Source organism: Hippocampus zosterae, chromosome 9 (genome assembly GCF_025434085.1).
Source record: "Hippocampus zosterae strain Florida chromosome 9, ASM2543408v3, whole genome shotgun sequence".
In the NCBI taxonomy this organism is placed as follows: domain Eukaryota; kingdom Metazoa; phylum Chordata; class Actinopteri; order Syngnathiformes; family Syngnathidae; genus Hippocampus; species Hippocampus zosterae.
In genome coordinates this window covers 19,695,329-19,719,513 of record NC_067459.1, presented here as the reverse complement: position 1 = coordinate 19,719,513, position 24,185 = coordinate 19,695,329, and the positions used below count along the sequence as shown (strand labels likewise).

The 24,185-nt window shown below is 43.0% G+C and overlaps 2 protein-coding genes across 2 annotated transcripts; one reads left to right on the top strand and one right to left on the bottom strand.

Annotated features, from left to right (window-relative positions):
* Positions 1-1,831: 1,831 nt before the first annotated feature.
* Positions 1,832-12,321, top strand: tgm2b (transglutaminase 2b). The gene is made up of 13 exons (XM_052075971.1): positions 1,832-1,981; positions 4,483-4,662; positions 5,558-5,776; positions 5,978-6,096; positions 6,471-6,599; positions 6,669-6,846; positions 6,984-7,116; positions 7,804-7,910; positions 8,011-8,250; positions 8,333-8,611; positions 8,838-8,998; positions 9,072-9,208; positions 11,645-12,321. Exons 1-13 carry the CDS (start codon positions 1,972-1,974, stop codon positions 11,793-11,795), a joined length of 2,043 nt encoding a protein of 680 aa, XP_051931931.1. The 5' UTR covers positions 1,832-1,971; the 3' UTR covers positions 11,796-12,321.
* A 333-nt stretch (positions 12,322-12,654) lies between these two features.
* Positions 12,655-24,185, bottom strand: LOC127607559 (V-set and transmembrane domain-containing protein 2-like protein). Its single transcript, XM_052075990.1, has 4 exons — positions 23,756-24,185; positions 15,535-15,701; positions 14,053-14,097; positions 12,655-13,408 (listed from the first exon to the last, which is right to left on the bottom strand). The coding sequence occupies exons 1-4, from the start codon at positions 23,859-23,861 to the stop codon at positions 13,163-13,165; spliced, it is 564 nt and encodes a 187-aa protein (XP_051931950.1). The 5' UTR covers positions 23,862-24,185; the 3' UTR covers positions 12,655-13,162.

The following is a 24,185-nucleotide window of genomic DNA, read 5'->3' as shown; positions in this document are numbered from 1 at the left end:
CCCATGAAAGCGGCTCCAAACTTGCCAACTTCCATGATCCTTTCTAAAACGTCCACCAACATTTTAAGTTCTCATATGTAATAAATAAGAGATATGCTGTATTCTAAGCATTTTCTTGTGACCAAACCCCTCATAACAGTAACTTAAACAACCTTCTTTATGTGGTTTCAGTCATAACGGCCCTCCAAGTGAGAAAATGAGTTTGACACCCCTGATTTAGTATAAGGCATTCGGGGAGCATGAAGAACACCCACCTACGGATTTCCTAATCTTCTTACCCAGAAAACAGAAATGAGCATCAAACTATTCACGGGAATGAGTGTCATCAGATATTCAAGCTTGCAGCCTGATGATAAAAGTTTCAACACCTTTGACCCAAATCGGCATTCGGTGAGCATGAAGAACACCCACCTACATATTTCAAAATCTTCTTCTTACCCAGGGAACAGCATAAAACTATTCACTGGAATGAGTGCCATCAGATATTCAAGCTTGCAGCCTGATGATTAAACTTTCAAAATCTTTGACGCAAATCGGGCGTGAAGTTCAATTTCAGTGATTCCATCCATCTTTTTTTCAGCAGTAATTGTCCATCGGGAAGTCATTTCAGCTGATTGCGAGTAGCTTTTAAAGCATTTGATGTTATCGCTGATGGGAAGTTAACACGCTTCCATTCCGCAAAGTGCGGAAATGACGCTTTCATAAGAAATCTTCTCAGAGGAGTTGAAGCCATTTTAGCTTCTTCCATTTTTCCTCCCTGTATGTAGAGTGATCATATGGACCAACACAGCTTGTACGCACAAAATGGCATCTATCCCAGGGATGGTGACAAATGTGCAATTTACTTTTATCATTCACAAATATGCATTGCAACTGATCCCACTGATTGTACAAACTTTAACAAGTAATTGGTATTGAAAAATATAGTAATGCACTTTAAGAGTAAACAAGATTTATAAAGAAAGGAAGTTTTAAAACATTTACACGTGCATATAAAATCTAAATGTAATCCCTGCTTACACCTTACAAACTAAGGAGAGCGTTATTAAATGTGAGAGCGCTATTGATAGCGTCTGCTGTCATGAGTCTGTCTCAGTGACGGACTGAGGCTGCTGTTGTCTTCTTCTCTGATCAAAACAGTGCCCCCCTAGCGGATACTCAGTGAATTGCACCCTATTAAAAATATGTGTCTTTTATGCATTTTTTTCACTTTTACATTATCCTGCGGGCCTGATTGAACCTCCTTGCGGGCCGGTTCTGGCCCGCGGGTCATACGTTTGACACCTCTGCTTTACATAATCATCTCGCAGGCCGTATGTTTGACACCCCTGGTCCATCCCATTGCTGAAGGCTGGCCTGACTGATACATATGAAGCTGAGAAAATACAGTAATGCCAAATGTATTCAAGAATATCAAACAAATGACTGGAGGTGCTTGACTGGGGCTACGGAGATTTCTGATGGGGCTAACCTCGGCGTAGCGCAATCCCTGTTCAACGGTGTCCATTCGAGGAGCGCTGTGCAAATGAATAGCTGAGTAATGTTCACATTGCAGTTAAAAGGTGGAAAGAAGGCCATCATTCACTTGAGCATTAAGTAAGCCACTGTGTCGTCCGCGACTGCCAGTAATTTACCCTCCCGTTAGTGCTTCTTCAAAGGCGTCATGACGTCATCGTTGAATCATCCCAAACAAGTCTGCCTTATGTGGCCACTGTGCAGCGACAAAACGCAATAGAAGCGCACCGCTTCAGTGCAGGGAAGTTCCACTGGAACCCAACTGTGAATTGACTCGGTGGGAATGGCTTTCCTACCCCTCTCATGTCTTTTTGAGGGGAGGGTCGCGTCACGCCCACATAGCACACTGGCACGGGGAGGGGGGAAGAGTACAAATAACATGCAGATCAGAGCAAATACACACTTTATTTCCATTAAGGTGGTCCACGTGAGACATTCCTTCTCCAAAACACAGTCATGGCTCAAGGTAAGACATAGCAAGACCAATTTGTTTATTAGCACTTGGGTCTTCATTCATTCATCATGAAAAGTCATTTATTCTTCTTGTCTTTTCATTTTATGCAAAATTTCCCTCTGTTGATTAATATTCACGTCAATCTAATTATTGAAGCACTTAATGACAAGGATGATAGGTTAATGTTGACCAATAACATCACTGTTGTTTTTATTTCTTTCGTTACTTAAACTTTTGGGATGCTGCAACTTTGTCTGCATGTCCTGCACACGGCAAACATTCCTCAAAGCATGTACAGTATACACGTTAAAAATAAGAACAATAAATCACCCAGCTATTTGAACTTTCCGAAACTGGAGCACTTAGAATAGAATCCAAGCAGCTGGGACTTAGCCCCTTTCCCCTACCCAGCAAAGCATCCCACTCCGCCACCCCGCCCCTCACCGACTGGGAAGAATTCCAACACCTCCCTGGAGAAATCACTGAAATTGGCCGATGACCTTTATTGTAAATGTGGACAATTACTAGCATGCCACAATCTATATTTAGTTTTTTTTTGTTTAAAACGAAAGCGAGTTGTCAACTGGACGCCAGCAATACGTCATAACATTGCGATTAAAATCAAAACAAGATATAAATAAAGTTATACGGTAGTATGAAAACAAATCAGATTGTGAACAAAATCAGATCTTTGGGGGGGTTTGTCGTGAGATTAGGTTGTAATATAAGAATAAAAATGTCATAATGGTACAGATGAGACTAAAGTCAGATTATTTAAAAAGTGTGTATGCAGCTCAAATGATCTACAGGATTCCTGCCTAACCACCCATTTTTACATATTCAAAGTTTTATAAAGGATTTTAGGAATTAAAAAAATAATAATAATTTCACCTGGCTTTTCAATCGCGTCACATGTTCAAACAACATGTTTCCATGTTGCGCTTCTCTTTTTAGAACTGTTTTATCGGCTTTCCAGTTCCGGGATTGCTGCAAAAAGCATTCAAACAAAATGTCTCATACTCTTTTTTTTTTTCAATGTACATTTCTCAAATTTCAATTCATGTTTTCACTGAAAAGCAACATGCAGCTACATTTTTTTTTGCCTTATAAGGTAAACTCTGGCCTGGTCTCAGCTGCTCTTATTGAAGTTCCACTTGGTGTGTAGTGGGTAGATGATAGCCAGTGAGTGGGAGCAGATTATGCCTTTGCGCTGTTGTATGTTGTACATGTACAAGTAGATTAAATATATTTAAACTTGGCTCCAGTTAATATTATCTTAAAATTGTCCTCTCATGCGTAAGTATAATTGAAGGTGGCTCTCATCAAAAGAATGTATAAAAAGGGATTTGTTGGATGTATTGCTTCATGACGTCTATTTGCAGATTGGTTCTGAATTCACTAACGCCAGCGCAACAATATCGCAACTTTTCGTCCTGACGATATTTGCACGCAACAATTGAATTGAAACGAGCCAAAGCTGCGCAGAGGCCAAACGGCAAAACCGAGCCTCGTTTCTCCCCGGCGACGTCATGTTGGCATCTTACGGGGAATTTGCTCCAATCGCTGAACTGACATCTGCTCAATGAAGGCACAAACCAAAGTCAGTAAAACCGCAGCGTGTAATTGGGCAGTGCTCAGGCTGCATCCCTGCGGGCTTCAAATAAAAAAAGCAGGTAGTCTTCGAGGCTTAGTCTGTGTTTACTTTGGTCTCTCACCTGACAATAATATCGCAACTTCGTGTTTGTGTACAGGCACTAAGACAAAACCGACATGGGGGGTTGGGGGGGGGGGTGTTAACCTTTGAACATGTTATGAAGTGGCCTGTTTTGGCAGGAGACCAACAACCAAAGCAATAAATGCAAATTGTTTGAACAGGAAATCAGAGGGTGGGATCATTTGAGTCACGGCTCACCCTGGAGAGAAGGAGCGGCTCTCTACAGTGTGTGTGCATGTCTGTGAGTGCAATGGAAGCAAATGTTCTTCACCGTCATTTGTGAAGGAGTCCTGCAGTGCACCGTTGTCATCATAAAACAAATGATGGGAAGCTTTGGAAAGTCCCGAAACAAACCTAACACACACCTTCCACTCGTAACTACAAGATGTACTTGTAATGCGAAAGGTCACACGATAAAGAAAAAAAAGAAAGACCAAGAGAAAATGTGGCAATATAAAAATGAGACATTTAAATTTCTTAAGTGCTTAAGCCACATTGTACGTGCAATGGCTCTCGAGGAACCGGAGTTCCATAACGTTGATTTCCAGTATTCCATTAACCTGCCATGCATGTTTGTGGAATGTGGGAGGAAACCGGAGAAAAATCACGCCGGCACGGGGAGAACATGCAAACCACACACACAAAGGCCAAAGCCCGGAATCGAACATCGCCCCTCCGCACTGTGAGGCGGACGTGATAACCAGTCGACCGACCTGCAGATCCGTCTTAAATTTCATGGAATGTCAGACAATGCAATGCCTTTGACAATCGTGTTGGAAATGTTCCCTGTCTTGTTAAGCTCTGGACATTGATCGCTGGGACTTGGAGTGTGACTTCAACAACACAGATCATTACACTGACCTCAATGGTGTGGACCGCCTCATTGTGAGGAGGGGCCAGCCGTTCAACATCAGCTTGTATCTTCGATCAGGAAGGTACCAGCCAGGACTCAGCTCTCTGGAGTGCATTGCCGAGACAGGTGACGCTTCGCTTGACGCCTTTCTTAATTTGAATCAGCGGGTAAAAACTCAAGTTGGAATCTCAGCTCGGGCCCCACTCTGTGGAAGTTTTTTTTTTCCCTTAGTCGGTAACTATTTAGTCAATGTTTCACATTTGTCTCCAAAAGCAAACAACAAAAAAGCATCTGTCTGGAATATGCTCCAGGTTTCAAAGGTGCAACGTGACCTATTGTGGGTGCATCCTGTTAGGATGTCAATGGAATTCTGGACACGCCCACTGCACCACCAACCCTTTTCGTGCTGACGCTGCCTATTGTCACTTGACGCTTGGAAAAGAGGAAATGAGATGTGATGTTGATGGATGAGAAAAAGGAAACCGTTTTCTACTCATTTAGTGAAGCCATAGCTGGCTGTTATTTATGGCATCGTTTTTACTTTTCTCCAAATGCGGATTTCATTCATCAAGTCCTCCTTGTCATCGAACATTTAGCCAAAGTCTCACGCCGACGGTGATAACACCGCTTGCCAGCAAATCATCAGGAAGCGGCGCTTGCCAACAGGAGATGTGTGTATAAACTGATAACGGGATCTCCCATTTTCAAGTTAAGCGTGTTTTCACAGGTTCAAGGAGGAGCCTTGATGCCGTGAGACATTTGGTTTCATGGGCAGTGAAAGATGTGAAGGAATTTAGCATGACCAGACTGAGGCTTATGTAATTTACCAGAACAGCAAATCCAAAAACATTGACCATTTAAGGGCACATGAGTTCCAAATCCATGGACTCCTAATTATGTCCTATTTCACTGTTTGTGCACATAAAGAGATTTAAAATTTGGTCGGGTTTGAAAGAGCTCCCTTGAGGATCGTTGGTCAGACTCGAATGTTTCACTCTTCTTACTGCAATGACTACACCAGGTCCTCAACCATCTGAACAATATGGCACCCGGGCCTCCTTCGGCCTGTCTGCCAACATCGACACTTCTCGCTGGAGCGCGGCGGTCGTAAGCCCCCCCGGAGACACGGTGGCGCTGTCCCTCTGCGCCGCCCCCGATGCACCCATCGGACGTTACATCCTGACCATGGGACGCTCTGCGCGCATTGAGTTCATCCTGCTGTTTAACCCCTGGTGCTCAGGTGGGAAAACTGAACCTCCCGCTGTTTCTTATCCTGCCATTTAAGCAAATAATTGATGACAATGACGATGAATTTATTGTCCATGTCTGGTAGACAGACAGAGATACATATACAGTACATTAGATAGAGCTATGGATGCATTTGTTGTGTTTTGTTTATTTGATTGTGACCATTTTATTTGGTGGTGTCTCTTGGCAACAGGAGATGCCGTATATCTGGACAGTAAGGAGAGTTTGGAAGAATATGTCTTGTCCCAGGATGGGATCATTTTTCAAGGCGATGCCAATCATCCAATAGCAACTCCGTGGAACTTTGGCCAGGTACTAATACCAACACCCAAGTCGCCAGACTTAACTCACACGTGCATCGTCTTGATTGTTCTTCAAAGAACTGCGGCATCGCGCACGTTTGTAAAACTTCAGAATAATGCCTGCAAGATCCAGAGGAATGTGCTGCGTTACATAACCGCAGAGACGACCATTATTTAATCAATGCTCATGAATCTGACAGCAGGCAGAAGAGGGGTGTTATTGTTTCCAGTCCGCTCTTGGCATCGCCGGCACATGGCTTACGTGATTAGTGAAGCTTTATGTGCTTCATCAACACCTGTTAGATGGTTTCCAAAATAATTTATCGAACATATGTTATTCTTCAGACGAAGGGTGTCAATAACGTTTTTTTTTTCAACGCACAGTTTGAAAGTGGAATCCTGGATGTGTGTTTGAGGATTCTGGATTTGAATCCCAAATGCCTGCAGAATCCAGGAAAAGACTGTTCGGGCAGGAGAAATCCCATCTATGTGGCCAGAGTTATCAGTGCCATGGTGAGGTTCCTCTTCTTATGTTTGTTTTAATATCCAAATTTGTTTTCATTCCTGGTTTTTGCCTTGCAGGTGAATTGTAATGATGACAGAGGAGTTTTGCTGGGAAACTGGACAAATGACTTTGACGGAGGAGTGAGCCCCATGTTCTGGAAGGGCAGTGTGGAGATTCTGCAGAACTGGCAAACACAAGCTTGTCAGCCTGTTCGTTTCGGACAGTGCTGGGTGTTCGCAGCTGTTGCCTGCTCAAGTAAGATAGGGCGACGTCAATTTATCGGAAGGAAACACACATTTTGCCTTCGACCGGCACCATGCGGAAGCGTATTTGAGATGTGATGATGCAGTGTACGTTTCTATGTTCACGCGGTGCCGTATTGTGTCACGTAGTTTCCAGAGCTCTCGGCATCCCCTGCAGAGTTGTTACCAACTACTACTCAGCCCATGACGTCAACAGAAACCTGGTGATTGAGCGCTACGTCAACGAAAATGGGGAGCTCGTTCGATCCAAAGAAATGATCTGGTATCCGTTTTAAAATAGTATAGTGAAGCATTTGAAATACTTTTTTAAAATGATGATGCTTTCGCTCATATTAGGGTTTTCCGGCTACTAAAACACTTCCTGTTTCCTTCAGCCAATCAGACACTCTCAACATTAACATGTTTAAGAATGATTAAAGATAACGAATTTTAGGTAACTTTAACATCAAAGACAATACTGTAATGTTCCAACATAAAATGATATTAACAAAAACTTACACTCTCTGTTTATAATATCCAACTCAAATGTAATGAAACCCGATAGAATGACTGAATTCAAACTGAATCTGTTGCCATCATAAACCTTGTTCCACCAATGATTGAAATCACCGCTGCTAAACATGACGCAGGTATAAAGAGAAACTTAACCCCTGTGCAGTGAAACTAAGATAAAGTAAAACTAATATCTAAGACAGAACAATATATGTGATACTATCACAAGTAATGTTTTGTCTGTTTTTTTTTTTTTTTTTTTTAGAATTTCCAAGAAAATGATGTTCAAAATCCATGTTTAAAATTGTCTGTATTGTTTAGAGTGAGTCAAGAATGATCATGATTTGTTTTTTTTAAGTATAGAACCAATATTGGCAGCAGAGATTCAGAGCTCAATGATATCAGTGAATCGTGTGTCTTGCGTATTGAGTTGTGCTTATCGCGGTGGCATCTGCAGGAACTACCATTGCTGGGTGGAGAGCTGGATGACCCGACCCGACCTAATCGGTTCTGATTACAACGGCTGGCAAGCCAGCGACCCCACTCCTCAAGAAAAAAGTGACGGTAACTGATCCTTTTTTGATTACTTCATCTGTCAAACGTTTTGCATCTCCAAAGAGGGACGAGGAACAAGTCTCGACACACACATTTGGGCTTTTTCCAGGGGTGTTCTGCTGCGGGCCCATCCCTGTCCGGGCCATCAAGGAGGGTGAACTCATGTACAAGTATGACGCCCCCTTTGTCTTTGCTGAAGTCAACGCTGACGTCATCACCACGATGATGAAAAAAGATGGCACCACATACAAAGTCACCTCGACCCAAATGGTGGGAAAAAAGATCAGCACCAAAGGGATTGGCAGTGACCATAGAGAAGACATCACTCATCTCTACAAGCATCCCGAAGGTAAGCGGCAACGCGTCAAGTCACGACTTAAAGGGTCACGTTCGTTCATTGTGAAATCCATCAAAATTTTCCATCTGCTCAGGCTCTGATGAGGCGCGCGAGGCCTTCAAGAAGGCCAACCACCAAAACAAGCTCCTGCAGACAAAGGAGAGCGAAGAAGGCCTGAACGTGAGCATCAAAGTGTCACCCGAGATGAAGAAGGGTTGCGACTTTGAGGTGTTTGCTGTGGTTACCAACAACTCATCGAGCGACAAGAAGTGCCGCCTGCTCTTTGGGTCCTGCGCCGTGTCCTACAACGGCTTCCAGGGCGGGAACTGTGGCTTCAAAGATTTGCTCAATGTTGAGCTGCCACCTGGAGGAGGTGAGCAAACCTGACAGTGGGTCATCGTAGGAAGGTTTTGAAAATATAACTGCACAATCTAAAGTGTGGGTTCTCAACCCATGGGAGAAAAGTGATGACGATCCTGATAGTGGCCCTAGAAAAATACAAACATTAGAATATCCTCAAAAATGTACAGTATGATGAAGACAGTGAATTGTTTCTATCAAGCTATCAATCTAGCCCTAACTGCATTATTTTCTTCCAGCCAGGAAGGTTGCGCTAAGGCTCAACTATTCAAAATACGGTGGGCTGCTCACTGAGGATAACATGATCCGTCTGGCGGCTCTCCTGGTCGACTACGCCACCCGGGAAACAACGCTGGCAGTGAGAAATATTGTGCTGGACAATCCTGAAATTCAAGTCCGAGTGAGTGTTCCGATCTGGAGTGGCGACGAAGCGCGTGTTTGGACTGCAGTCTTTGACTGGTGGCTTTTTCCAGATCCTGGGTGAACCCAAGGAGAATCGCAAACTGGCAGCTGAGATCACGCTAAAAAATCCTCTGCCTGAGCCGTTGGAGAATTGCTGCTTCAGCATGGAGGGGGCCAACCTGACTGGAGGAAGGGTCATCTCTGAGAGGTCTGAGAGATCATGTCCACTTTGTCATTGACTGGCTTTAGAGCAGAATCTTACCAACACATCGATGCCATTTACACCCAATAACAGGACAAGTCATATTAATTTCAATATATTTCTTTGTGCTAGAGTTAAAAACCAAGTCGGCCAAACTGCACCTATATAAAGACCAAAATGATCCACATTTTGATCACATTTTCTGTGAAATGAACTTTTTATTTATAAACGGGGTATCTTTTATCTAAAAAAATAAAACAAAAAAAAGAAAGTGGCAAAAGTGCACGTCAAAATGTTGATTCCTCTATTAACTATGGTGTATTCTTTTTTTGAAGTGGCATATTCTATATGAGTCAAACATTTTCTCAATTCTTACCTACCGGTATTCAATATTCTAAACAAATAGTCATCTTTAACACAACTTCTTAAAGTCTCGGACAGGGGTGTCAAACTCATTTTTGTCTTGGGCCACATTTCAGTTACCGTTAAAACTGAAACCACATACAAAAGTCAATAGTAATGGTTTATTAAACTATTGTTTAAGTGACTGTAATGATGGGGTTTGGCAACAAGAAAATGCTTAGAATATATCTTATTTATTACGTATGAGAACTTAGCAAGCATCATGAAAGTTGACATTTTTTATGTGTTTTCGCGGGCCGCATAAAATGATGCGGCAGGCCAGATCTGGCCGCTGGGCCTTGGGTTTAACACCTGTGGTCTCGGACAGGGACTACAGAAAATGCAAATGTGGCAAAAGAACTCACACATTGTACTTAGATGTAAAATGATATACAATAAACTACCTGAGGAAGGTGTTTTTTTTTCTTTTTTTTAAATATCGAGCTCCCCGGTTCAGAGCAGCGACACCGTATTTGTACTTCATTACTTCCCACCAGTGGCGGGCCATGCATTTCAACCTTAGGCCTTCAGTGACGTCACATACAGGAATATAGGCACGTCAGGCAGCACTTAATTTCAGGAGCATTTAAAACCATCAATTATGCATTCACAATTAAGAGCAGGAAACTACATTTACAGATAGTCAAAATTAAAAAGATTTTTAAAATACTAAATAAAATGCCACCCAAATTACGCTGTGTGATCATAAACTAGTCTGTCCAATAAATTGCACAATGTTGCAGTTTCATATAAGACACCAACCACACAATAACAAAACAAACTATTCTTTGAAAATAAAATTAACAGATCATTTGCATTTTGAGAACAGGCTATACAAGAGCAAATAATTGAAAATGTTGAGCAGCTGAGTTGAACGAATTTTTGTGCACAAAGCTGACTACAATGCGCCATTATAAATTACAGGTGAGCTGATTTATTTGATACATTTGTGTATCTTTGTCATTTTATTTCGTGACCATTAATACTAACGAAATAAAATAAGAAGAAATGTAAAACAAAATTCATTTACTCACCAATGTAGTGCCTTGTTCCCTGAGCTGCAGATCTACGCTAGTGTCCCCAAACGTTTTTAAACGCACCGTAGCTTGTAAGTGCCCGGCCGTGCTCTGATGTTTCCTTGCTGCCTTGGTAAAACAACTTAAGTTGGTAAATCCAGTGGAAGGTCCGTCTTGAAAATTGTGTGGAAAGTAGTCCTGCAACCAGATCAACGTCTTCTCCTTCGGCCATTTTGGGTCAAAAATGGGTCAACAGCTCCCTCTAGCAGGCGCTAATCCAATTACCGAACGCGCACGTCCAGTATCAACGCAAGCCATAGGTGTCAAACTCAGGTCCTGGAGGGCCGCTGCCCTGAATGTTTTCCAAGTCTCCCTGTTGCAACACACCTGATTCAAATGAACATGTTCAATGCCAGGCTTGCGCAAAGCTGATTCAAATCTGATCATTTGAATCAGGTGTGTTGCAACAGGGACTCAACTGGCCCTGGTACGCCGACTCGTGATCTGATTGGCTCTTCCAAGTTGACTGTGCCCGTTCATTGACAGCGCACAGGAGCCTGGTCTGTTTAATCTGAAGGCCCGAGCAAGTTTAGTTTACCTGGCAACACAAGCTATCTGAAATATTATTGGTTAAAAACTACCATAATAAAAAAGTTATTTATCGAGTGGCTTTCAATGTTATCATTGAAAGCCACTCGACTAAGTGGAAATAATATGACATAAAGAATACACAGAATACTTTTGATGACATATTTATGAAAATAAAATAAAACATTAAATTTATGTTATGCTCAGAAAAGTAAATTTATTAAATACACTTTACTGGCTGAGGATGAAAGTTAAATTGTCCACATTTTCTCTTATCGACTTAAAGTCTGAGCAGTTCAAACATTAATCCTCTCTCGCTTGTTGAAAAAGCTATAACTACCATGATTAGACTATGAATGGTGATTCGTCACGTAAATATTTAGTTTATCAGAGGCCGGTGAGATTGCTTGGCACTAATATTTACTTTGGCCCGCAGGCTGCGCTCCACGGTGGGACCTGGAGAAGACGCCAAGGTGAAAATGTACTTCACGCCCACCCACAGTGGACTGAGGAAGCTGGTGGTCGATTTTGACAGCAGCAAGTTGTGTCACGTCAAAGGCTACAAAAATGTCATCATTGGGAAGTGATCACGTTGTACTAACAACATTTCCTTTTGGGGAGACAAAAGGAAAAGGAAGCCTTCGCCATCTACCTTTATTTTGCATTGCTTGTAAAATGTAGCCCGATCATTTATTTTTCAGAGAGAAAATGTGTCATGTGACCGAAGAATTGTTTCACTCAATTCCACAACATTTTTGTACATAAAAACGGCACATACATTTCTTTAAAATGCTAATTTGAAGACTGATCTGGCATGTTTTTAAAACTGCCATTGCACGAGATAAAATTGCCTTTCGGTATTTTTTTCCCCTTTGCACAAACATTTAAATTAATCAACAAGAATAAATTATGATAGAGTGCAAGAAGACAAGTCATTCTGTGGCTTCAAAATGACTGACGTTCTAATTTCAAAACAAAGTGAATGAATTCCTGGCTCAAACTGGTGTTTTCAAAGCGCTGTCGTTTGGCGTGGGATGTCATTTTACATTAGGATTTGCTACATATAATCCATTTGTGTACTGTATATGTAATTAAATGTGCAAACAGACTCTTTCCAATGTTACATTACTCATTTCTGGCTCTATGGTTTCACAAGGTGTTATGATATCATAAACGAAGTTATACTTTGAATTCCAACTGACTTGAGAGCTTTTTTTCCAAACCTTTTTTTTTACTTTGGCAGCTCCATTGTTATGTGACAGCACTGCCCTCTACTGCCCACAACCCGCAACTATCATTTGTAACGTGTTGAAAGACTGCACCGGCGTTGGGAGCGATCGTATCATACGTAAAGATGATTTAATTTCTAAAAAAAATAAAACACGCCAATATGATTAAGTGTAGGCCGTCTGTTGAAAGGCACGCATAACAAAATAGGCGTGAGGGTTGACACAAATTGTTTTACTGTTTTGCGCTGGACAAAATGAATTACGAGACAGATATCTTGATGAAAGCAACTGGAAAAAAAATCATACTGAACAAAACAGCTAACCTTTAAAATAAACCAAAACGACAACAACAAAACAAAGCCTTATGTTTTCTTTCAGTTCAGATGTCCGTCTTATCAGTGTGGAGTTTGCATATTTGCCCTGCGATTGCTAAATTTTTTTCTTTTTCCTCGGGTACTCCAGCTTGCAAAAACACGTGGCGTTAATGATCACTTGTTCACAAAAAAAATGGCTGCAAAGGTTCTACGCCTGAAAACTACATTCATGCATTTAAAGCAACAAATGCATGGCCCGCAACGCCAATAAAAATGTCTTTCCTGGAATCTTGCATCACTGTGATCCAGTATACAAACAAACGGTGGCGTACAAAGAGACCAGTTGAGAACACTGCATCACACGGCAGTGATGATGGCGATCGATGATGATGATGATCAGTTTCCACCTGCTCAGTCATGAACATCTTCCTCTCTCCTGTGCTGGCTGCTCCACTGGGCAGACCGCTGCCGTGATCCGTGGAACCGGACGTCGGAGTCTTGACTTGGCTCCACGTGCAGGTAAGCCCGAACGTGATGGCGCTGGGCCACAGAGCCGCTGAAGTCGATGACACGACACTCGTAGGTCCCCTCGTCCGACGGCTTGACGCTGGACAGGCGCAGCTTGTGTGAAATGTTGCTGCCGGCCACTTTCACCACCTGAGAGGCACACCAACTTTTGGTTTTATTTGTTAAATGACTGAATGGAAGCAAATAAGGTGAAATGGAGAGTAGCATAAAAATCATGACACACCCTTAGGAAGCATGATTTTGCTCAATGTGACACTGACATTGAAGCCAAAACATTTACCGTTAAGGAAATTCTCATCTCAGTTTTAAATAACTGAACAGCTCTCAAACTATCAGTGTGGGAAAAAACCCCTATTGATGTTTTTATATGTTATTGATATGTTAAGAATTAAGGTCGATGAATTATGAAATTACTTGATACATGTATCAAAGTGTGATATTGCCACAGTATTTCACCCACTTTTGACGGATGGCCATTGGCCTTTTTTTTTGCTTGAAAATAAAGCTGCACGCACAGCGGAGGACAGCGTGGGTATGGTGGCAAAATGCCCGTCTCTGACTGGTTGTTTTTCCTCAGGCGCCGTGGTTTCCAGTAAATCAAATTGGAGGTACAAGAAGGGGCTAGAGAGGGCTTATGATTTCACAGGTCATTACTGATTTCATAAGTTTTATGAAATATGCAAAAAAAAAAAAAATTGGGGGGGCGGGGGATTGTTATTCCAAATGCGTGGATCGAATGATAAGGCTTGGTGGAAACACGGCTTTGTACTTACGCTGATTTTAGTGGCATCTTTCAACTTCTCCTCAAGAGGAGCAACCTGCACCAAAAAAAAAAAAAAAATGCTAGTCAGTTCTGCCATTCATGTGTGTGGGGTTTGTCACTCGTAAAGACAATGCAGGCACAGTGGTGAGGAAAAGTTCGGAAAAATGAGTGAAAAGAAATAAAATATGGATACATCTCAATTTGAGTTTTTTTTAGAAAAATAGATCAATGCTTAAAATAAAAGTTCAAACCGTTTTTTTTGTATTTAATACTTGTTTGCTCTATGTAGAGTGAATAAATTAAGGAATAATATTATCATAACCACAGCAGCATTGCACTTCTTTTTTTTGCATAATTTGACATAATTTTTGGTCATAAACTAATTTAATCGTCTGAAGAGCCGTTTGAGAGCCGAAAAAGGCGGCTCTTTTTACCAAAGAGCCAGTTGGCTAAAAAGAACCGGAATTCCTTATTCTTCAGATTGTTATATCTTTTTTTTCTGCTCGCTGATCTGTATGTATGACTTTTTTCTACTCTCACATGCATTCCGATACTGCGCAAGGTCTTCTTCAACAGCCACCCATTTCTGAGCTCTGCAAAATGTGTGCAATTGATGCCATTTCTTTCGGGCATCGGTATGAATTATGCATGGCATAGACGTTTTCCAAATCTATTTATTTTTCAGTGCCAATTACAATGTCAGGAGGCGCCGCAGGAGAGTGTCAAGTTACTCTGTCTTGGGAGGGAGTCAACCTGTTCCTCCAATGCTGGCCACAACCAATGAGGAATTATCCACTCCGTTCTGTGTTTGGGGAATTAATGGTCGATAATGTAGGATTGTCACACGGTAAGCTTTCCACTTAGTCCAAGACACTAGTCCCAATCAAAGTCTCTATACAAGATAAAAATAATAATTACCGTACTCTAGATGCACATACGGATCTTAAAATCCAACATTCAATCAGGATCGGTTCTCTCCAAAACTCTCTGACGAAGCAAAGCTAATTATGCTTTGGTGAAGTGGACCCGGGAGGTCCTCTTTTGGCGATGGAAATCATTTTATGGCCCTCTGTTCTTCTATCTCATTTTTACTGCCCCCCCAAAACAACTTTGGTACCTTTGTTAGTGTTAAAATTGGAAACGTGCACCACTGATTGGCCCTCACTGAAAAATGAACACACATTACGTGGTCCACTTGCCACTGAAAAAAACCCGGATGATCTAGAAATCTAGCTCTCCGCTCAGGTCATAAGAACCATTAAGCTGACCACTGAATTGGGAATAGATGAGTGGGTGTGGCAACAACAATCTGTCTTGGCTGCTTGGTACAACATTACACACCATAAAAATGAGCTGTGTGTTATCCGCAGTCCATTTGCGCTTATTTACAAACGAGATCCTCTTTTGTGATTGACTGAGAGAGTTTTAATTATTACTGTGTCAACATTTTACTGGATTTGTTTGATTCCAACAACAAAAAAACAGTGCTTACATCGTTTGTGATCTGCGCAGACGTCTTGGGCCCGGTTCTGTGGTCTTTGGTGTACCACCACTGGATCTCCAGGGAGGAAGGTGAACCTGCGCCGCGGAAGGAGCACGCCATCTCGACATCCTCACCGCTCTGTGTTGTCATGTCGTGGGGCACCTCTGTGAATAGAGCTGGCAGAGCCATTGAAAGAATGACCATCAAAAAAAAAATACGTTTGAGAAAAGGGATTTTTCTGCCCAGCAGTGCGGTTTTGCCTTTGCATTTCCCGCCTCAGTATGAAAGTTGTAGCGCCCTTGACATGCACAAGTACAACTCCTGAGTGCAAAAATCTCAGAATACAGTATCTGTACTTGACATTCAGCATCGTGACTGTCTTATCCTGGGGATACACACAAATTCCAAAAGCAAGTCCGGGAATGGAAAAGCCCCCGACAGGGGATTCGGTATCATTTTGAACTACCCGACCCTGTAGAGTCACGTCCTTGATGCACTGCAACTCATTCGTCAGGAGAGGTGAGGCGGTCGAGGTGAACTGACGTGAGTGTGTTACAAAGAGTTAAGATAGCTGGAAGAGGTCCCACACAAACGGCGCTGATTTTGGTCCGCGTGTCTGCTTCCCACTGTGACGCGGAAAACAATCAACTATACACAGAAATAAGAGTGATTCCTGTTTTGCTTCGTGCTCCTTCAGTGACTTTTTCTGCATTAATCACAGTCAACAATAACTTTAACTCCTGTGGCTTAATTGCTTTTTGCAAGTACTTAACTGCAGACTCGTTTGTTGCTCTGTTGGTGTTGAGTGGACTGAAATGAACTGAAATTACTCTCTCTCTTTTAGGCCCGTGAGACGACATGGTATGGAAGCACACATTTGTTTGTAGACAGACAAGACACACTTTGGGGATTTTCCTCAACCAATTTTACAGTACGCTGGTTTGGAATAAGGAGAAAAGCTTTTCTGTCATTGCCATGGCAACAAATGATCTATTACAGACAACTTTATAAGGCTCTATAAGGACGGTGATGGTACTTAGACATTTACCAGAGCAACAGAAAAGATTTGAAACTTAAGAAACTATACAAAAATGGTAAAGGTGCTGAAATGATCATGACTGATATGATACGGTGTATACTAGGCAGACAGACAGACAAGATGGATGGCTAGATGGCTAGCTAGCTATTGTGAGAAGCCAGCTAGCTAGCTGGCTAGCTGTCACGATTCGGTTTGGGGACCAACAGGTGGCACTGTAGAGCTCCCCTGGCAGCTGCACACCTGTTGGCCATAGGTAATCAGGCCTATAAAAGGACTCTTGCCCGCACACTCAGTGTCGGGTCATTGTTGCTTTTGCTACTGTCATGTTTGTTTGAGTCATGCTCTGGTTGCTGTTTTTGTTTGCTACTTTGTTTGTTTAGGATTTAGTTTTCTGTGTTTTATCAATACACATCTTCAAATACACCCTGCTCCTCTCTCCTGCCTGCTTTTTGGGGTCCACCACCACCATGCAACGTGACACTAGCTAGTTATTGTGAGAATTCTCATGAGACCGATCGGAAGTGCAAATGGATGACAATGAGGCGTCAGTCCCCACATTGACATCTGTAACAGCTTCCGCTCTTGTGCAAGACAAGCTTTTGGAGCTCACAATCTCTGTTCCAATTGATCCATTATTCATGAATAGTCGCAGAGAACGCATTTCCGACTTTATCAAACGAGCAGCGCTAGCAATATTAAGCCAGCATTAGCATTGTAAGCAAGGCACTGTTAACCGCAGTTTTTACATTGCGGCGTGACTGATGGTATGTTATTGGTTTTATGATTTTGGAATGGACAATCAATTGCAAATCAAAAAGATATGACGAACATCATCGTCAAAAATGTTGCTATGTTCGCTACGTTGCTCCTGAGGTCTAAGGTAACCGTCAGTATAAGTATGTTTCTTTGTTACACATAGGTTAAACATTTTAGACTGTCCCCTAGCTGCCTTTGGATGTGCTATTTAAAGCAGTGGAACGGTGTCAGGCACATTAGGTATACACCTTCCGTCCCACGTAGAATCAATCAATCCGTCGACAGACAAGAGCGTCATGATTGCAGCGTGATTAGGTTTCAATCGGGTCGGCGCTTGCTGCAATCTAATCATCAAATCGTCTCTCTGTCCGTCTTCCCTCGGTTACCACCATCATGAAATCTTTCACTTCGCTTCCCGAAGTGGAGCGGATGCCTGCCTCCAAAGTGGTAGAATACATCAAAGCTTGATGAACAACACAGCCGCTGCGAAACCTTTTCGACCAGTGTGAATTCTTGCAATGCTAGAGCTCACTACTTGACGTTGGTGACAAATGTCATACCGTTCAACTGTTTGCGTTCAACTGTCAAAATGACTGGATGATCACACACAAGCAAGTTAAAGTCAATGGAACATCCATCCATCCATCCATCTTCTACCGCTTATCCGGGGCCGGGTCGCGGGGGCAACAGCTTTAGCAGGGAAGCTCAGACTTCCCTCTCCCTAGCTACTTCTTCCAGCTCTCTCCGGGGGATCCCGAGTCGTTCCCAGGCAAGCTGGGTGACATAGTCTCTCCAGCGTGTCCTGGGTCTCCTCCCGGTGGGACATGACCGGAACACCTCACCAGGGAGGCGTTCAGGAGGCATCCGAATCAGATGCCCAAGCCACCTCATCTGGCTCCTCTCGATGTGGAGGAGAAGCGGCTCGACTCTGAGCCCCTCCCGGATGACTGAGCTTCTCACCTTATCTCTAAGGGAGAGCCCGGACACCCTGCGGAGAAAACTCATTTCGGCCGCTTGTATCCGGGATCTCGATCTTTCGGTCACGACCCATAGCTCGTGACCATCAATCGTCAATGGAACAACACACAGTAATTCAAATTAAACACCGTCTTGCATGTCGCTGGTAAAAAAAAAAAAGTGTCAGCCACTATAAAGCTGCCACAGAGGCTTGCTTAACTGACCTTTTAAGCAGATGCAGTATTTTAGCTGCCAGAAGCCACTTCTAGCAGAAGCGGGGATTTCTTGTTTCATGAAAGCACGTCCACAACATGCATTTTTAAAGTGTTCCTCGGTGGCATTTTTCACTCCACTGCATATTGAACTCCGAGAGAGAGATAGAGAGGGAGAGAAGAGACCGCAAGGACCCGCGAAGAGGCTGCTTGTTGGCCACCGAAGACTCATTAAAAATGAAAGAAGGAGAGGAAAGCTCTAGAATAAATGTATACACAGATGAACACACACACACGACTGAAGCCTGAGGGGGATAACTCAAAATCAAACATTTTTCTCTTCAAGTCAGAGGCAAAATGAGTTGGATGAATCAAGCGTGAGTGGCAGTGTCGGGGGGGTCAAGGCAACAATTATTTCAGCTTTTTCATGACCTCATTCGAGAGCAATGGATCAGCATGGACAAGAAGTGTTTTGTGTCTTCTTACGTGTGTCTGTTTTTTCACATTGTTTATACCAGACAGACGGAAATTGCACACGGGATTAACGATTACAGCAAACCTAATATTCACTTGTCCCACTCAGGCTGAAATCGTTCGATTTGGGGGTGGGGATGGGGGGGTCGGTGTTCTGTTGAATGCTTAATAGGGCTTTTGTTATCATGACAACCCAGGACGAAGCAACGGTGCATGAGCGAGGGCTACTCTGTGCCTTTTAAAGAATTTTCTTAAATTTGTTGAAAAAAAAAAGGGGGGGCGGGGGGCCAAACCAGTTGCCAATCCCTGCTTTAAATACATTTGGACCGAGCATGTTCCATTATAAACATGATTATTCATTGAAGATTATTTTGAGTTCTTTCATTCATTCATTCATTCATCTTCCGAGCCGCTTGATCCTCACTAGGGTCGCGGGGGGTGTTGGAGCCTATACCAGCTGTCTCCGGGCAGTAGGCAGGGGACACCCTGAATCGGTTGCCAGCCAATCACAGGGCACACAGAGGCGAACAACCATCCACGCTCACACTCACACCCAGGGACAATTTAGAGTGTTCAATCAGCCTGCCACGCATATTTTTGGAATGTGGGAGGAAACCGGAGCACCCGGAGAAAACCCACGCAGGCCCGGGGAGAACATGCAAACTCCACACAAGGAGGCCGGAGCTGGAATTGAACCCGGTACCTCTGCGCTGTGAAGCCGACGTGCCAACCACTGGACTACCGGGCCACCCTTAGTTCTTTCAGTGTTTTTTTTTTTTCAGTGTAGCTTGAACCCGTTTTTCTTTTCCGAAAGCACAACATTGAGTCTTTTGACTCTCCGGACGGCTTGCCTGCCTCACTCACCCTTGCCTGGCCGGGTTTATGAGTGTCGGAGATGTGATTGGTCTGTATTTCTTAGCTGTAATGATCAGAGACACTGCCGTGCGAAAATCACGGAAGGTTAAAATAACGGCACTGCAAATCAATGTTGCTGGTTGAACTTCATCAATTTGGTCTCCATCTTAAAAGAAACCCCGAGTTCGTTCATCGGCGTCTGCCTTCAAAAGTCGTCTGAAAACAGGACCTGCTTGTGGGAATAATAGTACGAATGCATGTTGACGTTAAATGACAACATTTGTCATGCGCAAAAGGTGCCACCAGCTGGTAAAATAAGGATAATTCGCTCAATGGCTCCGTTTTTGTCACGCTTGCGGGCCAGAGAGGAGAAGAACTAGAAGTCAAAGATTTTTTTTTTAAACGGACTGTGCGAAGACACGGACATGAGCTCCCACTGTAACTTTCACCAAGGTGAGTGCAAATAACCCGTGAACAGAATCCCTCTGGGAGTCGTTATTTCCCTAATTTGATGAATGGTTTTAATAATCAGGTCAGGCTGAAGTGAAAGTTGAACGAAGCTTGTGGAATAAAGAGACACAGCACAGACATTTATCTGTCTTTTTTTAAAAAGTTGTAATTCTGTACATGTGCAAATAAATCTAAAACCCTTTGAACATGTTCACCTGACGCTACTAAAAATCAATTTTTGGGGGGGGGAAGGTGTATAGATGTTGCCAGGATGCACACAGTGCGGCTCTTATGAAAACCTTTCATCACTCTTTGTTATAGTGACAGGAGGATCCTGTACTAAGATTGCCCGCAGCCCCTCGTGGCACGAGGGGCGAACACAACATTCCACCATGATCAACAAAAAAAAATAAGTCATTCGGGAATTTGCCACAAAGTCAATAAAGTTGCATGAGCTTCCGATTCAGCGGCAGGATAAACAGCCAGCGAGCTCCTCTGGGAAATAAGTTCAGCCTCCATTCCGGGTGGAAGGTAAAAACGATGGACTAAGGAGGGGAGCACCTGTCTGCCCGTTGCTGCAGATCATTCAGACCCGTGGGATGAATCCTTCATCGCCATGGGGACAGAACAACCGCCGGCTCTTTCGGCTTCCTCATGTTGTGCGAGAGCATGTATTAACGTGCCTTGTTGACAACTCATACCCAGGCTGAACCCCCAAGAGATGAATAGTAACGTCACGCTCTGTCGCGGATTGCGCACGGCCATCAAGAGATGCTCGCTATGGATTGGAGTGCAGCACTGAACGGCCTTGACTTCAAATATGGACAGTTTGACTTTAGCTGTGGCTTTGTTGCAACCGGCTTGCATGTAAACAACATTGACATCCCCCCCCCCCCGCCCCCTTTGGTCATTACAAGAAATCAAGGTAGCTTGGCCGAGCGGTCCAAAGCGATAGCTTAAGGCTCTAGTCTCTTCAGAGGCAACGCTTTGAATTCCAGTTTGGTTATATTTTGGAACAGCATATCTGAATAAAATGTTTTCCTTACTGAATGCAACTTTTTCATCAGAATCAGAATCATCTTTATTGGCCAAGTATGTAGAACACACAAGGAATTTGTCTCCGGTATAACACGCTGCACTAGTATCATCGTAAACAACAAAATCATTGAACCATTTTAGAGTATACCAGTAGTTTTGTAGTACCATTTTGTGGTGCAAGAAGAGTGACTATGTCAGTGACTGTTTAAGGAGTTAATGGCTAGAGGGAAGAAGCTGTTTAAGTGTCTACTGGATTTGGTGCGCATGGATCTGTAGCGTCTGCCTGAGGGGAGTGGCTGAAAAAGGTGGTGGGCAGGGTGCGAGGGATCCAGGAGAATTTTCCGTGCCCTTGTCTTGATTCTTGCAGTGTGCAAGTCCTCAAGAGTGGGTAGGGCGGTGCCAACGATTTTTTCTGCCGTCCTAACTATCTGTTGAAGTCGGATTTTGTCCTTTTTTGTGGCGGCCCCAAACCAAACCGTGATGGAAGAACACAGGATTGATTCGATGACTGCCGTGTAGAACTGTCTGCTTAGCGTTACCTTGGTTTTCCCAAGTGGTCAGCGAATTAGAGGGTTCGAGTCACTCAAGTTCATATTTATGCCTCAGATGTCCAGTTCAACCAATCTAATGTGATCAACTACCAAATATGGGCTCTTTTGCTTTGAAAGGCTATCTCGCAAATGTGCATTCTTTCTTCAACTGATAATGTCACCTAAAAATGACCAATCCAAAAGCAGATCTGCTGATGCATCCGTTTGTTCCATTTCTCATTTGTTCGTGACATTAAATGCAAGAGCACTTAATTCGGATGACACTGTGGTGAAGCCTGACAGACGATTGCGGGCACAAATGAAGCGGCAGACGCCCCCACACCGTGCTCGTGAGATTACAGGATGAATGCCGCCAAAGACAACCAACTCTCTGCATTTTGCCCTCCACTCCGAGAGCAAACGACAAGGAACACAGAGTCTGAGACCAAGACTGTCGTTTGAGCAGAACCACCACGTCCTCCTCTTTGTACAGCCTGCTGCTGATACTGACCAACTCGTCCCTCTGATTAATCTTCACAGAGCACCGATAAGTTTCGTGTTGGGAGGCAATTTGATTTCCACTTGGACTCAAGTGGAAACTGGGCTGCGGGAGCTGAACGGTCCTCAGCCAGATGCATTTATCTGAAACAAATGTTGTCCGGCCCGCATCTAACAAGCGCTCCAGAGAGCAGCACTTTCAGTCTCTGTATGAAAGCTCTCCTGCTTTGGTGATTTATGCCGCCCTCCCGCAAAAAAATGAAACTATAAAAATGACTTTTGGATCTTTTTTTTTTCTTCTCTAAAGTCATTTTATTTTTTCAAAAAAGGGAATTTGAATCCAAAAGAGCAGCTTGTGATCATAACTCCCCTCCACCCCCACCACTCTCATTTCATGGCCAGTTTGAAAGCCCACATGAGTGAGAACACAACGATTATAGGCAATTATGATGAAGTCCTAATGGAATAAATGTGTCTAATTGATTTTCTAACCTGCACCACAGTTCATCTGTTTGGAGCCACTGCTTCTGAAATTCATTTATAGTGACTGGGCTAACATTAGCAGGAAAGTGAAAGTGGTTATAAAAGGTAATAGTAGAACACACACAATGAGTTATTTTTACAATTAAAATTGTTTAAGCCTAATATTTTACATTTTTGTTGCACATCTCTCACGGCAAAATTATTTCGTTGATAAAAGCCTTAACCTGAACGTAATGTATGAGCCAACATTGGTGGCAATGAGAGGGATGGATTTATTTATTATTATTATTATTATTGAAATAACATTTTTGCCTATTCCGACATAAAAGAAAAAAAAAACAATGGAAACTCATATCAAATTGTAAGCACCTGATGCTGCCTCACCGTGAGTGAATGATTTAACATCGTTTTGATTTCATAGTACTTTTATCTCTGGGTTACAATCATCTTGTCATTTTAGTGTTTTTTATTTTTTGACATCAATTGATATCATTGGATTGCAGCCGGAGTCATCACACACACAATCTTTCTGTCGGTTTCTTTGCCATCAGATTCAATCTTAATTTGGGGACTTTTTTCCTGTCAAAATATCATTTCAATTTTGCAAAGTTACGCAAGAGCCACACTAAATAAAGATAAATGCTTTTTAACCAACAAATGGTCACCTTTTGTGTAATTTCTCTATTTGTAGAATTGTGGCGCACTAGTTCAAAGGCAGTTGGTGTTTTATAAGGCCCGCGGACCAAAGATGCGTCACCACTCATCAAGTTGGAAAACTGGATAATTTCTATTATTCATAGTGAATAAATATCACGAGATTGAATTTCAAATATAACTGAAAAAGTGAATAAAATCAAAATCATCACAGCCAAACAATGTTACTCCCAGTGCACAGTGCATATTTTACATGCAAACCTCATAAAGAATACAAAACTTACCATTTCCAGATAAACGATTATCCAGCTCGCCGTGTTCTTTCGAGAATGCCGCGTTAAGTTGAACGTAAAGTCCCACGTAGTGCACTAACCCCACGACGCCTCTCATTGTTTCCTAATTTGTCGCCGAGTGCAAAGAAAATTTCACATCAGGTGGTGGGCATCGGTCGAGATGCTCCGCAGCGCAGCAATCGTCACGGGCATGAAACTGAACAGTTGTGGAGAGAGCCACACGCTGCGGCACTATTCTGCTGCTCAGCCAGTCGACGTGATGAGGCAGTGGGCGGAAGGAGACACGTAGCGGACCAGTGAAGCGGCTATCAGTGACGGTCAATTACGCGGAGGAATCTCAAAGCATTCCTTGTAAATGGTTGATTCCGGCAATTATCAAACTCCAGAATCCGACAACTGTATACTTAAAGTTGCTTATTAA

What these genes read in the sequence shown, in the direction of transcription:
- LOC127607559 (XM_052075990.1), bottom strand. Translation starts at nt 23,861, where the DNA reads ATGAGAGGCGTCGTGGGGTTAGTGCACTACGTGGGACTTTACGTTCAA. An exon ending in TAATCGTTTATCTGGAAATG is followed by an intron (nt 15,702 to 23,755) that starts GTAAGTTTTGTA and finishes TGGCTCTGCCAG; the next exon opens with CTCTATTCACAGAGGTGCCC. An exon ending in AAGATGCCACTAAAATCAGC is followed by an intron (nt 13,409 to 14,052) that starts GTAAGTACAAAG and finishes TGTGCCTCTCAG; the next exon opens with GTGGTGAAAGTGGCCGGCAG.
- tgm2b (XM_052075971.1), top strand. An exon ending in TGAGCTGCCACCTGGAGGAG is followed by an intron (nt 8,612 to 8,837) that starts GTGAGCAAACCT and finishes ATTTTCTTCCAG; the next exon opens with CCAGGAAGGTTGCGCTAAGG. An exon ending in ATCCTGAAATTCAAGTCCGA is followed by an intron (nt 8,999 to 9,071) that starts GTGAGTGTTCCG and finishes GGCTTTTTCCAG; the next exon opens with ATCCTGGGTGAACCCAAGGA.